This window comes from Otolemur garnettii, unplaced genomic scaffold (assembly GCF_000181295.1).
Source record: "Otolemur garnettii isolate 467f Iridium unplaced genomic scaffold, OtoGar3 scaffold00046, whole genome shotgun sequence".
NCBI lineage: Eukaryota > Metazoa > Chordata > Mammalia > Primates > Galagidae > Otolemur > Otolemur garnettii.
The window spans coordinates 2,455,911-2,472,494 of NW_003852441.1; the positions used below are offsets into that span (position 1 = coordinate 2,455,911).

At 45.6% G+C, this 16,584-nt stretch overlaps 1 protein-coding gene across 1 annotated transcript in view; it reads left to right on the forward strand.

Moving 5' to 3' along the window:
* Positions 1-16,584, forward strand: part of SPECC1 (sperm antigen with calponin homology and coiled-coil domains 1) — a 258,533-nt gene that overhangs the window by 179,386 nt on the left and 62,563 nt on the right. Inside the window, exon 12 of the mRNA XM_023514043.1 lies at positions 2,533-2,635. Within this exon, the coding sequence (XP_023369811.1) occupies positions 2,533-2,635 (103 nt within the window). The remainder of the gene's footprint in view (positions 1-2,532; positions 2,636-16,584) is intronic.

Below are 16,584 nucleotides of genomic sequence, written 5' to 3' on the forward strand. Positions count from 1 at the left end.
GGCGATTCTCTTGCCTCAGCCTCCCAAGTAGCTAGGACTACAGGCGCCTGCCACAATGCCTGGCTATTTTTTGTTGTTGTTGTTGCCCACCACCCTAGGTAAATGGGGCCGGCACCCTAGGTAAATGGGGCCGGCACCCTGCCCACTGAGCCACAGGCGCCACCTAAGTAAAGGTGATCTCTTATTTCAATTTTACATTCATGTCATTGAGACGAACCATTGGCAGAATAGAAATTACTTACTTTAGAAGTTCTCATTCTATTATTATTAAAAACTTTTTTGCAACCATATTGAGTTAGCTTTATTCTTTAAAGAAAGATGTTTAGGCTCAGCGCCCATAGCTCAGTGAGTAGGGCACCAGCCACATACACCCGGGCTGGCAGGTTCTTGCCCAGCCTGGGCAGGCTAAGCAACATTGACAAATACAACCAAAAAAATAGCCAGGCATTGTGGCAGGCACCTATAGTTCCAGCTACTCGGGAGGCTGAGGTAAGAGAATTGCTTAAGCCCAAGAGTTTGAGGTTGCTGTGAGCTATGATGTCATAGCACTCTATCCAGGGTAACAAAGTGAGACTCTGTCTCAAAAAATAAAAATTAAAATAGAAAAGAACGAAAGATGTTTAGTGAATGTCTTAGCTCACAGCACAGCTCACAGCAACCTCACACTCTTGGGCTTAAGCGATTATCCCGCCTCAGCCTCCCAAGTAGCTAGGACTACAGGCAGCCATCACAACCCCTGGCTTTTTGTTGTTCCTGTTGTTATGTGGCTTTCAGAGACTCTTCTCCAAACCCTTATTTCAGTGTTCTCTTATTTGTCAGGTGTAGAAATTCAAGGGATGACACAAGACTGGGCATGGTCATCAGGACTGTGTGGTAACAGCGTCTCTGGCCAGAGCAGCTCCTGAACTGGGCCTTTACAAATCAGCTAGATGCACAGAGAAGCAGTTATCAAATTATACAAGAAAAATTAAATTCAAGGATGAACTGTTAAAAGTCTCTTTACTGGCTCAGCGCCTGTGGCTCAAGCGGCTAAGGCACCAGCCACATATACCTGAGCTGGTGGGTTCAAATCCAGCCCGGGCTGCCAAACAATAATGATGGCTGCAACTGAAAAATAGCCCAGCACTGTGGCAGGTGCCTGTAGTCCCAGTTACTTGGGAGGCAGAGGCAGAAGAATCACTTGAGCCCAGGAGTTGGAGGTTGCTGTGAGCTATGATACCATGGCACTGTATCCAGGGTGACAGCTTGAGGCTCTGTCTCAAAAAAAAAAAAAAAAAAAGTCTCTTTACCCTAGTTCATATTGCTGAGGTCTAAGTCATGCTATGACTGTTTTAAAAATCATTTTGAAATATTGCTATGAAAGCCTAGCTGATGGGCCAGACGTGGTGGCTCACACCTGTAATCCCAGCAGTTGGGAGGCCCAGGTGGGTGGATTGCCTGAGCTCACAGGTTGAAACCAGCCTGAGCTAGAGCGAGACCTTGTCTCTAAAAATAGCCAGGTATTGTGTTGGGCGCCTGTAGTCCCAGCTACTTGGGAGGCTGAGGCAAGAGAATTGCTTAAGAGTTTTAGATTGCTGCGAGCTGTGACACCACAGCACTCTGCCCAGGGCAACATAGTAAGACTCTGTCTCAACAAAAAAGGAAAGACTGGCTGGGTACAAAAAAATACATACCCAGCCAGGATACATAGAACATGCATCAAGATCTACCCAGATAACCCATCTTCTAGTTTAAGGAAAAGAAAATTGTTACCTTTGAAATATCCCATTATCCCCCCACACTAGCATTGTCTTAGTCCCCCTCCAAGGTAACACCACTCTGAGTTTAATATTTATCTTTTTTGTTATTTTTAGCTCTTTCACCATGTATGTTGGTATCCCCAAATACTATGTTATTTAAATTGCTTATTTTAAAATTTGTCATCATGGAAACATATTGTGTGTTTTTTAGGGTGCAGGGTTTACTTTTTGGCGGGGGGGGGTGTACTTTTTTAAGAGGCAGGGGCTTGTCTTTTGCTCAGACTGGTGTGTAGGAGTGCTGTGGGACAGTCATAACTTACTGCAACCTTGAACTCCTGGGTTCAATGGATTCTCCCACCTCAGCCTCCAGAGTAACTGGGACCGCAGGAGCCCATAACTGCACGTTTAGCCCCAGTCTGCCTGCTGTATGTTGTTTAGATATGGGTGCAGCCTTGAACATGGGGAGTTTTTATTTTATAGGTATTTTAATTCAAATGGCATTGTACTTACATGAACAAATAAAAGGCTAGATGAATGAGCAGCAGGTGGGTGTTAGAACAAAACAGAACTCTCCCCAGACTTAATGTAGGCAGGAAGTACAATTTAATTTTTCTTTCATTTTCTGAGACATCATAAAAATGTGCTATTCATGTGACTGATTTGGTTGCTGCTTTAGCGTCTTGTTGGAGAAACTAGACTTTTGCTTTTCTAATCTAGTAATTTATTTCTTGTGTATTTGAGGGTTCAAAAAAATGACCAACTTCTCCTTACTCTTTGCTCTTTTCCCAACCAGTGTGGAAAGGAGAGACCCTCTGGCAGCCTTGGCCCGGGAGTATGGCGGCTCCAAGCGCAACGCTCTGCTGAAATGGTGCCAGAAGAAGACAGAGGGCTACGCGGTAGGAGACTGTCAGCGTGTCCTGTGTGTGTGCCTGGTGTGCCCACACGAGGGTTGCTGTCATCTTTTCTGTCTTCGTAGGCAGGGCAATCAGGGGGGTTTGATGTTTGTGCACTATTCAGAAGCACCCAGACAGGAGGCAAGTGTAACTGAAGGCCGTCTGCGTCCATCCACAGATGGGCACCTGTAGGCCGAGCTGCGCGTGCTGCAGGGAGGGGACCTTTCCTTGGCCCAGAGGTGACACAAGATCCCCATGCAGTACGCCCAGCACCCTTATGCTAAATCCTCCTCCCTAGGGAGGGTCCTCCTCCTTGCCTCATTCTCATAAAGGCCCCACCTAGATGGGCCTAAAACTTTTTTCAAAATTTTTTTCTCTATTGCTTTGAGAGTTTGCATTTGGATTAAAAATGTTGGTTTACTAGGAGAGTATCTGTCTTCTCTGAAGGTCAGACAAGGAATTAATATCTGATATGAGTTTAAACTTTCTTATTGTGAAAATTATACACAAAGATAAAAGTCTACAAAATATAAATAATTTCATGAATTATTATGAAGTAAACACTCCCGCAGTCACTTCTCCCATCCAGACATGGAGCATTCCAGGTCCCACACCGCTTCCTTGTGATGTTCCAATCATAACCCCTTACAGCTCTCTTAAGATAACTATTGTCCTTGATTCTTTTCCTTATAGTTTTCTACAAAAGTATGCATCTCTGAATACTAGGTTAGTTCTGCTTGCATTTGAATTTTCTTATAAGTGAAATAAAAAACAGTGATATTTGCATCTGGCTTTTTTACACAATATTAAGTTAGTAAGATTTAGCCATGTTGTTGCATATAGCTATAATTTGTTCATTTTCTTCACTATTCGGTAACCCATTGTATAATTATACTATTATTTATTTATCTGTTCTACTATTGATACAGCTGAATAATTTCCAGTTTGGGGCTATTATAAATAATGCTGGTGTGTTCTTGTACATGTCTCCTGAGCCATGGAGTATGCATATATTTGAGTATGGCAGATAGCATCAAACAGATTACTGAGGTAGTTGCATAATTTACATCCACCAATTTATGAGAGACTTGTTTCTTTACATGCTCACAAACTCTTGGTTTTGCCAGGTTTTTTGCTACTGGTCTTTCTGGTAAATGTGTAGCAATATCTCGTTGTGGGTTGTTTTTTGTTTGTTTGTTTGTTTGTTTGTTTGAGACAGAGTCTCATTCTGTTGCCTAGGCTAGAATGCAGTGGCCTCAGCCCACCTCACCCTCCAACTCCTGGGCTTAAGTGGTTCTCCTGCCGCAACCTCCCAAGCAGCTGGGACTACAGGTGCCCACTACAATACCCAGCTAATTTTTCTACTTTTAGTAGAGCTGGGGTGTTTGGTCTTTTTTTTTTTTTTTTTTTTTTTTTGAGACAGAGCCTCAAGCCATCACCCCAGGTTGAGTACTATGGCATGACAGCTCACAGCAACCTCCAACTCCTAGGCTCAAGCGATTCTCCTGCCTCTGCCTCCCAAGTAGCTGGGACTACAGGTGCCCGTACAACGCCCGGCTTTTTTTGTTGTTGTTGCAGCCATCAGTGTTGCTTGGCGGGCCCCAGCTGGATTCGAACCCATCAGCTCAGGTGGATGTGGCTAGTTTCTTAGCCGCTTGAGCCACAGGTGCCGAGCCATGTGTTTAGTCTTGAAATCCTAAGCTGAGAGATCTTCCTGCCTCAGCCTCCCAGCTGTGCTAGAATTACAGGCTTGAGGACTGGAGGGGAGTTGGCATTTGCATTTTCCTATTGGCTTTTGAGGTTGAAACCTTTTCATATGTCAATTGGCCATGTGGATAGCCTCTTTTGGGATGTATCTGCTCAGGATTTTTGCTCATTTTTTGTTTGTTTGTTTGTTTGTTTTAGAGGGAGGGTGTTGTTACTGTGAACAGGATAGGACCTTTGGCTAAGGTGACCAGATTTTAACATTAGTAAACATTGGTAAAGAAGGACACCATTGGGGGGGGGGGGCTGACAACAAACTTTGATAAGCAGTTCTTGATAAGCAGTTCTCAACAATTATTTGTTATTATTAAAGTTTAACATTATAAAATTAACAAAAATAATATAAAACTCATATCCTGGCGAAATAGCCACATGGCAGCCAAAAACCGTATATTCCCTTCTTGTTGTCCCGTGTTCCCTAGCTTGTCATGCATTCTTTCCAAAAATTGGGGCTTTTTTAAAACTCCAAACATCTTCTCCTCCCAGTGTAGCTTGAATTTTCACACTTTTTTTTTTTTGAGACAGAGTCTCACTATGTCACAGCTTACAACAACCTCAAACTCTTGGGCTTACATGTTTCTCTTGCCTCAGCCTCCCACGTAGCTGGGACTACAGGTACCCACCACAATGCCAGGCTGTTTTCTTGTTGCAGTTGTCATTGTTTAGCAGGCCTGGGCTTGGCTTGAACCCACCAGCCTTGGTGCATGTGCCTGGCACCATAACCACTGTGCTACGAACACTCAGCCAAATTTTCACGCTTTTGATGAACAAAGTTCTTAATTTCAAGTAAGTCTAATTTGTCAATTTTTTCTGTAATGATCAGTGCTTTTAGTATCCTGTATAAAAAATCATTATTCATTCCAAGATCATGAAGTTATATCGTCCTATATTTTCTTCTGAAAGCTTTATTGTTGCCCCTTTCACACCAGATAGACACCGTCTTTAAAATCACCGACTCAGGCCGGGCAGGCACAGTGACTGTAATCCTAGTACCCTGGAAGGCCAAGGCGGGTGGACTGCCTGAGCTCATAAGTTGGAGACCAGCCTGAGCAAGAGCAAGGCCCTATCTCTAAAAAAATAGCCGGGCGACGTGGCGATTACTTGCAGTCCCAGCTACTTGGGAGACTGAGACAAGAGAATTGCTTAAGCCCAAGAGTTCGAGGTTTCTGTGATTCCACTGCACTCAACCCAGGGCGACAAAGTGAGACTCTGTCTCAAAAAAATAAATAAATAAAATCACCAACTCCTACTGCATTCTTATGACATTTTAATAAAACTTGAGAAGATTCTGGCACCACAATACTCCTTTCCCAGCCGAAAGGTTTTGAGGGTTACAAGGACAGCGAAAGAAAAAAGCCAGGAAGAAAAACTGGGCCTTGGCCAAGACCCAGTCCTGGTAGTTCAGTAGCAGGCTGAGGATTCCCTGGGTCATATCATCAGTCAAATGCCTTAAAATCAGAGTTTGCCCACGAATATGAGTATCTGGTATCTTTGATGCTAACAGTACCTTCCTTAATTTTACATTTAAAAAGACAAAGAAAGAGCTGGTCGTGTTAATTACGAAAAATAGAGGCTTCCAAACGGGCTCCTGACCCCTTGTTGTACTTGTTGCTTTACCGTCCACACGGCCTCAGCCCCATTCTGAGGCCCAGACCGTCCCCTAAAGGTCCTTCAGTGTGTCAGCCTTGCTGCCGAGGAAATGGGAAAGAGTGAGAAGTTAGAGACAGCTGACTACAGGAGGGCTTAGCATAAAGGAAGTAGGACAGCTTACAACTGAAACAGGGGCAGCCAGTCACAGATGAATCGTGCCAGGTGCAGTGGCCACACCTGTGATCCCAGCACTTTGGGAGGTCGAAGGCAGGAGGAATGCTTGAGGCCAAGAGTTTGAGGCTGCAGTGAGCTGCAATGATGCCACTGCCCTCTAGCCTGGGCCACAGAATGCTGGAAAGGAAATATAGGACAATATAGCTTCACAATCTTGGAATGCACAATGATTTCCTGTCTCACAAAAAAAGAAAGAAAAGAAAAAGACTCTGGGAGGCTGAGGCAGGTGGTTCAAGACCAGCCTGAGCAAGAGTGAGACCCTGTCTCTGAGAAGTAGCTGGGCATTGTAACGGACACCCATAGTCCCAGCTACTTGGGAGGCTGAGGAATGAGTCCTTCACAGAGACTGAGCCACATGTGGCCTCTGCCCAGACTGTCATCCCCACTGGCAGTAGTAGACCAAGGGAGCAGCCACAGAGAGAGACAACATCTTCAGAAGGAATTGGTCCTTTATGACTTAACATTGTTATAATTAGATACAGGAAAGAGGGAGAAGGTAAGATATTTCTAGTGATAATCATAAGCATATTTCCTGCCATAGTGACTTTTTTTGTTTTTTCGTGAACATCTTAAATTAGTTTTCAAAACATGTTATGTTTGATGAAAGCCAAAATTCTTTTCGCCTAAGTAGCTTTTTCCATTCATTGTTAAACATCATTGTAGAAATATAAACCATAGGTGTCTGCTTCATTTATTCTTCACAAAACATTCTTTGTCAAGCCCTGTTTGTCCAAGATGCCTCATGAGCTTGTTCTCTCAGAATTAGGAAGCAAAAGTAAATTGTTGGAAACTCAGATGGTTCACAGTCTTTGTGACAGCCTGTAGCCATGTACATTTTGACTTAAAATAACTTCTTTTTGTCTTCCCAAGTACAGCGTGATCAGTTGTGTCAGACCCCGCCATGTATTAATTCAGTAATGAATTTTTGTTAAGGGGCCTATTCCGTGCCAGGAATGCGTAGTATTTTAGGTGCCAGAGACTCAGCAGTGAATGAAGCAGGGGAGGTCTGCTGTCACGGAACTTACTTTCTCATGAAGATTGAAAAAATAAAGAAAAATAAGTGTGTGCTACATTAGAAGAGTGCTGGGGGCGGGGGAGGGAGAATAAAGCTGCCAAGGAGTATTTGGAAGTGTTGGGTGTTTGGCTCAGTTTCAAAACAGTGGTCAGGTGGTGACATTCGAGCAAGGCTCCCCTCCCCTGAAGGACTCTGGTGTCTCGGTGGTGTCTGTCTCCCACCAAGTCCGGGGTGTGGAGGGTCAGAGTGAGGAGGCTGTCATAGCAGTTACCATGTTGGGTAACTTGGAAGGTGAGTCTCGCAGCCAGATGCACCTGCTGGGCCCCAGGGTCAGCTTCCCAAGTCTTGAGGCAGCCCAGGGTTGAGACCAAGTGAAGGAACACAAGGCTGACCCTGCTGCAGAGAGTAGTGGGCTGAAATGCTCCCTGCCCCTGGGATTCTGCTCCCTCACAAATCCTGGGGCGGTTTTGGGAAGAAGTCAGACTCCCAGGAAGGCCCTGAACTTTCCTCTCAGTCCACAGACCTGCGCCTCACATGGAACCAGGAGCTGTTAGCCCTTTTCCTGACCTGTGGAACCTCTGCTCCTCCCTTCCTTATCTACTTGTAGCTCTTCATTTTGTGTTATGATGGAGAAATGCCCAGGACATTATCGTCAGTACGAACCGTGCCGGGGCAGAGCTGAGGTGGGTGTGCCAGGATCCTGAGGGGAGCACCACAGGCTCCCCACACCTGCCTCCTTCCTGCAGATGGAAGAAGGGGCAGTGTCTGGAGGCCCCTGGCCTAGTCATAGGAGTCCTTTAGGGCCTGAGACTTTCTCTGGCTATGGCATAAGGTTTGAAACATGGTGGCTTTGAAGAGAGAAGGAGTGCGTGAGAAACAGCTGTGAAGGCCCCTGCCAACAGGCACAGGAGACACGAAGGCAGGACTCTGGGACACAACCCACTTCCAGGCTCCTTCAGGTGTTGGAGAGTTCCTTGAGGATGTAAAGACACAGCTCCCGGAGGCCCCTGCCCCACGGTACCTCCACGCCCTCGGCTGGTGCCTCCTCCTCTGCCACACTGGTGAGATCACTCTGCTCGTAGGCGCCGCATGTGATTAGGCCAGGCCCACCAATCATCTCCCTATCTCGGGGTCAGTTCATTAGTAGCCTTAACCTCATGTGTCATCATGGACTTATAGCAGGGGGCAGAGGTCATGGGGGCATCTTAGAACTCTGCCTACTGGGGATGGTTCTCAGTGTGGACTCCACTTAAGAACCACCCAGGGGGCCTTTAAAAAATCCCTACCTACATCTAGACTTGCCCCTGCATGGAAAGAATCAGAGGCTCATGAGGGACCTGGGCATCAGTATCAGTATTCTTTTTTTTTTTTTGCTGTTTTTGCCTGGGGCTGGGTTTGAACCTGCCACCGCCAGCATACAGGATTGGTGCCCTACCCTTTTGAACCACAGGCCCTGCCCCGGGCATCAGTATTCTTAAAAAGCCACTGCCATGTCTGAATGTTTGTGCCCCCCCCCCCCAAATGGCTCTGCTGAAACCCAGTCACTGGTGTGATGGTGTTAAGAGCTGGGGCCTTGAGGTGGTGGTTAGCTCCCTAATGGGAATAGTGCCCTTAGAAGCCCCGAGAGCTGCCTTGCCCCTCACACCCTCCTGGGACACAGCGAGCAGGCATCACCTGAGAACCAGGGAATGGGCTCTCCCAGGACACCAAACCTGCCCTGATCCTGGACCTCCAAGCCTCCAGACCTGTGGACAGTCACTTCCTGTTGTTTTGTTCAGGAGCCACCCAGTGTGTCACTTTGTTGTAACCAGTAACTGACCGAGACAGCTGCTCAGGGAGGTCCTAGTGTTCAGGCCGTAGTGAGAGCCTGTGAGCTGAACACCACAGGCTGAGTGGACTGGCCAAGAGTCTGCGCACAGTAAAAGGATTAGGAACACAGCAGTATGAACAAAGGAGCTCTACCAGCCTGGCTGGGAGCACCCACCACCTGTTTATCATCTAGCATAAGGGTGGAACTTAGAAGTTGTTGATCCCAGCAACTCCACTCTGTTAGTTTTCTGTTGCTGTAAGTTAATACCAAGTTAGCAGCTTAAGCCACACCTGTGAAGGAGCTCACAGTTCTGTAGACCAGAAGTCCCTGCAAGCTCTGGGTATCAGCCAGTGGGCTCTTATCTGGAGGCCCCAGAAAAGAACCTGCTTCCAGGTTCACGCCAAGTGTTGACAGATTTCACCCCTCTAAAACTGCCCTGTGACCTTGATGCTATCACCAGTGTCAGCCACAGAGCTCAGAGCATTGCAGGGCCCTGGGAACGCGGGGGCCACCATGGAGGTGTGGGGTGCTGGGCCTGGTCATGCCACTGGGGAGGCAGGCAGAGGACCTAGGAGAGATTAGAGCTGGATTCCACATACTCACCAGAGTGGGTTACAGGCCAAGGGCCTCAGCTAAGGGAAGGCAGAAGGCAAAACAGACTGACTGTCCTCTGCCTGTCAGCACAGGGAGAGAGGTCGAGGTGTCCTGTGGCCCCACACTCACAGTTGCTGACTTCACACTGCACAGGGCCCCACCTGGCACCTCCTGGGCCCCATGAGACCTCAGCACCTTCCTGCTTGAGTCACTTTCTGATACCAGGAAGAAGGAGCTTCCATGCTTGGGTTTGAGGCCCTCCTTATTCAAGCATTCTGCAGGGCTAGACTGAAGATTGTGAAGAGTTTGACAAGCAAGAGAAACATACAGCACGCATGTGCACACATGTACACATACGGCAGCAGTGGAGCGTCTCAAGGCTCTGAGTTCACTTACCGCCTAAAAGAATATTCATTTTCTTATAACATATTCTGTATAGTAATATATAAATGTTTCTTCCTATAACCGGTTTTATAAGATTTGTTGTCATAGTTTGCTTCATAGTAAAGCAGCGGTTCTCAGCCTGGGGGTCGCGACCCACAGGAACTGTATTAAAAGGTCGCAGCATTAGGAAGGTTGAGAACCACTGTAGTAAAGGCTTAAAACATTATGGTGAACAGTTGAACAGCTCGAGGAGCTACTTACCTGTTCTCAGGAAATTTAAGCAGAATAACTGTGATATGTGATGGCCAACTAAAGTTCCAAAGGTTTAAGCTCAAATAAGACCTTTGCTCTTCTTGACTCATGGAGCCTTTGTAGACACGGGGTATATAAACACCCTCTAACCACCTCTTCCTGGTCTTAACCTTTAGTGAGATTAAGGAAGATAATATAGTAGTTGTCTGCAAGATTGATTCTTCCTGATGCATCCATCACACGTCATTATGATTCACATTTTATCTTTTTATTTTAGCCAAGGCTGAGTCAAAGTTTGAGGAGCTGATAATTTTATTTCACAAGCATTGAAGCCGAAGGAGAGTCAGAGGACTTGTGGGAGCCAGGCGAGGCTGTGGAGGAGCAGTGCTTACACCAGGTGCTGCTGTTGACTAAGGCCACTGCTTGAGCAGGGGTCCCCAGTGTTTCTGCTGCAGGGCAGTTTCTGGGGAGAACTTTCATCACGGGGTACTCCCAGCCCTGACCTGAAATAGTCAGTGGGTACTAACTGGTGTGCACAAACCAGCACATTGATTCATATGTACACTCAACAAATACAGAGGATGTCGATAAAATGTATAGAAAGGAAAAAACTGTACTGAAAGTGTAATACTCAGTAGGTACCAATAACAAAAGATGGATACAAGTCACGTCTGCATTACAATAGGTGCTCAGACACTTCTGATTACGGGGAACTGCTTAAGTCACATTGACCCAACGTCACTTGTTATGGCTGGGCACACCCTTTCGATTTCTTCCTGAAGTATTGAAGCCTGTTTTCTATGGTACCCCACATCCTTTAAGGGCCCCAGAGGTGGGAGCCAAGGGGTGTTAAATCAGGAGAACATGAGGGAAACTCACTGCACCTCTTGGTCCCGTCTGTTGTCCCGCCAAGTTCTCATGGAGGCGGCTCTTGCATCTCAGTGATGGAATAATCTTGGGATGGAAACTTTCCATTTTGCTGTTTTAAGAATGTGTCCTATGGCGGCCCCCAGAGCTCAGTAGGTAGAGGACTGGCTACATACACCGAGGCTGGTGGGTTTGGACCCAGCCTGGGCCAGCTAAAACAACAATGACAACTGCAACAACAGCAACAACAACAACAAAAATAGCTGGGTGTTGTGGCGGGCACCTGTAGTCCCAACTACTCGGGAGTCTGAGGCAAGAGAATCGCATAAACCAAGAGTTTGAGGTTGCTGTGAGCTGTGACAGTACAGCACTCTACCGAGGGCAACATAATGAGACTCTGTCTCAAAAAAAAGAATGTGTCCTGTGCTGAGTCCTCTAACTCCTGTCCCACATGCACACTGTCTGGCAGACATCTGTGGAGTGCGTGACCAGGGCAGGAGACACAGGCCTTGTTGCTGTGTGAGCCCTCCTGGATCTCCCTTTGCACACGTCACACACAGGACACGCATCTCTCACTTATCACAGACATGTGCAGCTCTCAGGCACGTTGGAGGTTCTGTTGGACACTCACACCTCCACTGTCGCCATACTTCCACAACATCCCCGGATCTCAATTGCCACTTCATGGTGAGCTTTCGCTCCCCCAGCAACAGCCGTGCTTCCTCCGTTTTCTTTGTCCTGCCCGTCGTGTGGTGACACTGCACTAGCATTCATCTGATCAGTGCCACCTTGGGCAGATGTCACAGTACATGTTGCTACTGTAATTCAATTTAATTTTGAAAAGTAATACACAGATAATATCTCTTAAAATGTATATACATTTTCTGGCACCCCCAGTATATTCTGAACCCGTGCTGGACCCTATGCTCAGCAACCAGGTCTAGCCCCCCAGGAAGGGGGTAGGTCGAAGGGACAGGACACAGAAAAAGAAGAAAGAAAAGAGAAAAGGAAGGAGAATAGGTCCATGGGGCATGCTGAAAACTGGGAAGGTACAAGAGTGATTGTGTGTCCCCTGCACAGGGAAGGCCTGTCCATGGTGTGGACAGGAAGGCCAAGTAGGTGGTGTAAACACTAAGACCAGAACGACAGGATAGCCAGCCCTGTGGGGGGTAGGTGGAAGGGATCTCGGGTGGGGAACAGCTGGTGTGAGAGCCTGGGGAGGAAAGGAGCTTGCCCTGGGGCAGCAGAAGAGGAGGCTGTATGGCTGGGGTGATGGCAGACAGGGTCCAGGGCAGGTCAGAGTGAGACTGGAGAGTTATGCATTTCCACTGTGAATTTGTTATTTCCAGTGGAAATGGGGCTCATGGCTTCTGGGTGAAGGTTCAACCCTCACCCTCCCCTTGCCAAGAAATCTGATGTTCCAATTGGAAAGTGGTTCCCCCAGGTTGTGGCACCTTAGTGTGCATAAAATGATTCCCCTAGGCTGTGGCACCTTAGCATGTGTGTACTCTTGGATTCTGCATCCTCCATTCTTCTCCATGGGCTGCTCCTACCCAGAGATGTGACTGTCCTCTCTGCAGCCCGGGCTCTGGCAGTGACCTGGGGCTTAATCCATAAGCTCAATATAATAAACTCCATGTAAATGAAAATGTTTTTATGAATCACCAACAGGCATTATGAATTATATAAATAGCTAGAAATATTTTAAAAATATTTAAAAATTAAATGTTGAGACCTGGGCAGGGTAGCTCATGCCTATAATCCCAGCACTCTGGGAGCCCAAGGTGGGTAGATTGCTTGAGCTCAGGAATTAGAGCCCAGCCTGAGCAAGAGTGAGACCTCATGTCTACTAAAAATAGAGGATCTGGGTGTTGTGGCAGGTTCCTGTAGTCCCAGCTACTCAGAAAGCTGAGGCAGGAGGATCACTTGAGCCCAGGAGTTTGAGGTTGCCGTGAGCAACACCACTGCACTGTCCAGTGCAACCAAGCAAGACTATCTTAAGAAACAAACCAAAGGGTGGTGCCTGTGGCTCAAAGGAGTAGGGCACCAGCCCCATATGCCAGAGGTGGTCAGTTCAAACCCAGCCTCAGCCAAAAAAAAAAAAATAAACCAAAAAACTAAATGTTAAAATTGTTCAATCTCACTGGTCATCAAAGAAATACAAATAAAGAAAAGAAATACCATTTCTTTACCCTATGGGAAGATTTTTTTTTTTTAATGATAAAGTGGCCAAAGTGAAAATCCTCCTATCCCACTGGTGGGAGTCGCGGTGAATCCCGCCTTTGGGGAAGAAGATTTGACAATGTGAACAGGAATCTTAGAAACAAGTGTGCTGTTTAGCACAAAAACCGTCATGGACCCCTGTAAAGAGGTCATTACAAGCAAATTCAGTATAGTTTCATTTATAATTATTTTAAAAGAACTAGAAATGACATAAATTTTTAATTAGAGATTCAAGTAAATAAATTATGACGTGTATGAAGTAGAATATGAGGTCTGACAACTGGGTGCCCCTCCCTCATTGCTGAATAGCACTGTAGCAACCTCCAGGTACTCCCCTGGGAAGCTACGCCCCAACACCAGCACCTAGTCCGCCTTCAAAGCAATTCGAGAAGTCTTTTTCTGGAATGAGCACCAGAACCATCATTGTATGTCACACAAAAACATGCGACAATGATAAATACCACTCAGCAAGATACTGCCACACGCGAACGTGGCTGTGAGACACCGAGACACCAAGGTCATGAAACTTTACCGAGTTGGTGTAGTGCTGCCAAGTTCAAGAACTGAATTGTATGAAGACAGCTCTGATGGCCATTCCAGAAAAAGACTTCCAAAGTTACTTTGAAAGGTGAACTAGGTGTTGGAGTCAGTGCAGGGCATCCCGAGGGAAGGACTTTAGAGTAGTGATACTCAGCCAGGAGGTAGGTAGCACTTTGTCAAGGACCAGTGTGTGAACTTAATTGTCAGGCCTTCATATTAGAGAGCTCTGGAAATATGCATACTATGTTAAATCGAAAAGTAGATTCTAAGACAGTCTATATAATATGAATTCAATCGTATAAAAGAAATTTACGTTAACAGTGGCATCTCTAGGTAGAGGTTTAAAATTCATACCTTCATTTATTTTTACATTTGTTACAATGAACATGTGACATTCTTAACAGAAAAAGTTGTTTTAATTAATAAAACTGCATATTATTTGGTTCCATTTATAGGAAATATCCAGGACAGACAAATCTGTGGAGATGGAAAGGAGATGAGAGGTTGTCAGGGGCAGAGAGTGGGGAGCGACTGCTGGTGGGCACTGGGCTTCTTTTGGGGTTGATGAGAAGTGTCTACACTGTAAAACAGTAAACGTTATGGTATGTGACTGACATTTCAGTAAGTTATTTAAAAATAATGAGTGTAGTTCAAAGAGCTTAAGTAAGGGGAAGGGAAAGATGTCGGGGAGGAAGGGTGGGTCAGGGTGGGGTAGGAACTGCTATTTAACTTATAAACTTTATCATGCTATAACCTTAAAAAAACATGGACACATATTGTATTAAAAATGATAAAAGTAGACCCTATAGATACAAAGTACTGGTAATCTACCTTTTATTTGGAAAGTAGGATTCATAAGTATTTACTTTATTGTTATGATTCATAACCCAAATATAATCTTTGTTAGAATATTATATTTTGACATAATTTGGGGGTGGAAAATCTGAGGAGAAAGGTCATAAAGATGTCAATAATTAAACCAGGTCTTTCTGGCTGGGCACAGTGGCTCATGCCTGTAATCCTAGCACTCTGGGAGGCTGAAGAGGGTGGTATCACCTGAGCTCAGGAGTTGGGGCCCAACCTGAGCAAGAGTGAGACCCTATCTCTACTAAAAATAGAGTAACAGGGCATTGTGGTGGGCACCTGCAGTCACAGCTACTCAGGAGGCTGAGGCAGGAGGATCGTTTGAACCCAGGAATTTGAGGTTGCCATGAGCTAGAATGACACCACAGCATTCTACCCAGGGCAACAGAGTGAGACTTCATCTCAAAAAAATAAATAAGTAGGCTTGGCACTATTTAGTTAAATAGCTCAGTAGTTAGGGTGCCGCCACATCCACCGGGGCTGGTGGGTTCAAACCCGGCCTGGGCCTGCTAAACAATAACGACAACACCAATAAAAAAATAGCCGAGCGTTGAGGCGGGTGCCTGTAGTCCCAGCTACTCGGGAGGCTGAGGCAAGGGAATCACATAAACCCAGGAGTTGGAGGTTGCTGTGAGCTGTGTGATGCCACGACACTCTACCAAGAGTGATAAAGTAAGACTCTGTCTCTGCCAAAAAAAAAAAAAAAAAAAGTAGCTGGGCATTGTGGTGGGCGCCTATAGTCCCAGCTACTTGGGAGGATGAGGCAAGAGAATCACTTAAGCCCAAGAGTTTGAGGTTGCTGTGAGCTATGACGCTACGGCACTCTACTAAGGGCGACATAGTATTATAATAAACAAAGATCCTTTCTGAGAAAAAAATTAAAATAGAAAAATAAAATACATGCAGAGAGTAACTTTTCCAAAACTATGGTAACAATTAACAAGTTATTTCTTTTTAAACTGCATGTTTTATAATTCAAATATAATATAAACAACATCTTCCCAAAAAACAACATTTCCCCAAGTGATATACCTAAAATTTCCTTACCCTGAATTGCACATACTATATGCAACTCAAAAGGATTCTCATTTTAGTCTAGTTCCTTCTTATTTTATAAAGACAGTAAAAGTGAACATTTTATATCATCAAAACTTTTGCCATTTGATATAGTAAAAATGTAGACCAGATACTGTTTAACTAAATGAAAGGCTCAATCAGATGAAGGTTCAGCCCATGAGCCAAATCCAGCCACCAGCGTGTTTTGTAAATGACGTTTTGGGGAACACAGCCCCCACATTCATTTACCGAGTGGCGATAGCTTGGTGGGGGGTGTTGCTGCGGCTCCAGAGCTGATAGTAGCAATAGAGACCTTTTGGCTAGGCCTGTAAAACTGAAATTACTTAAAATTTGGCCCTTTACAGGAAAGATGTGGTCACTACTCCCTTAAATGAAGATAATACACAGGTGTTTTCTGTTATTCAAATCCTGTTTGGTTCTTGCATTTCAGATAGCAGGAAGGAAGAGTTCAGATAGCAGTGGATTTACTTGAAAGTTTATCTGAATCTGTTTAGTTTTTGAATTTGTATTGTAAGATTTCAGATAGTGGGGCAGCACCTGTGGCTCAGTGAGTAGGGCACTGGCCCCATATACCAAGGGTGGCAGGTTCGAACCCAGCCCTGGCCAAACTGCAACAAAAAAAAAATAGCTGGTTGTTGTGGCAGGTGCCTGTAGTCCCAGCTACTTGGGAGGTTGAGGCAAGAGAATCGCCTAAGCCCAGAGTTGGAGGTTGCTGTGAGCTGTGACATTGTCACAGCA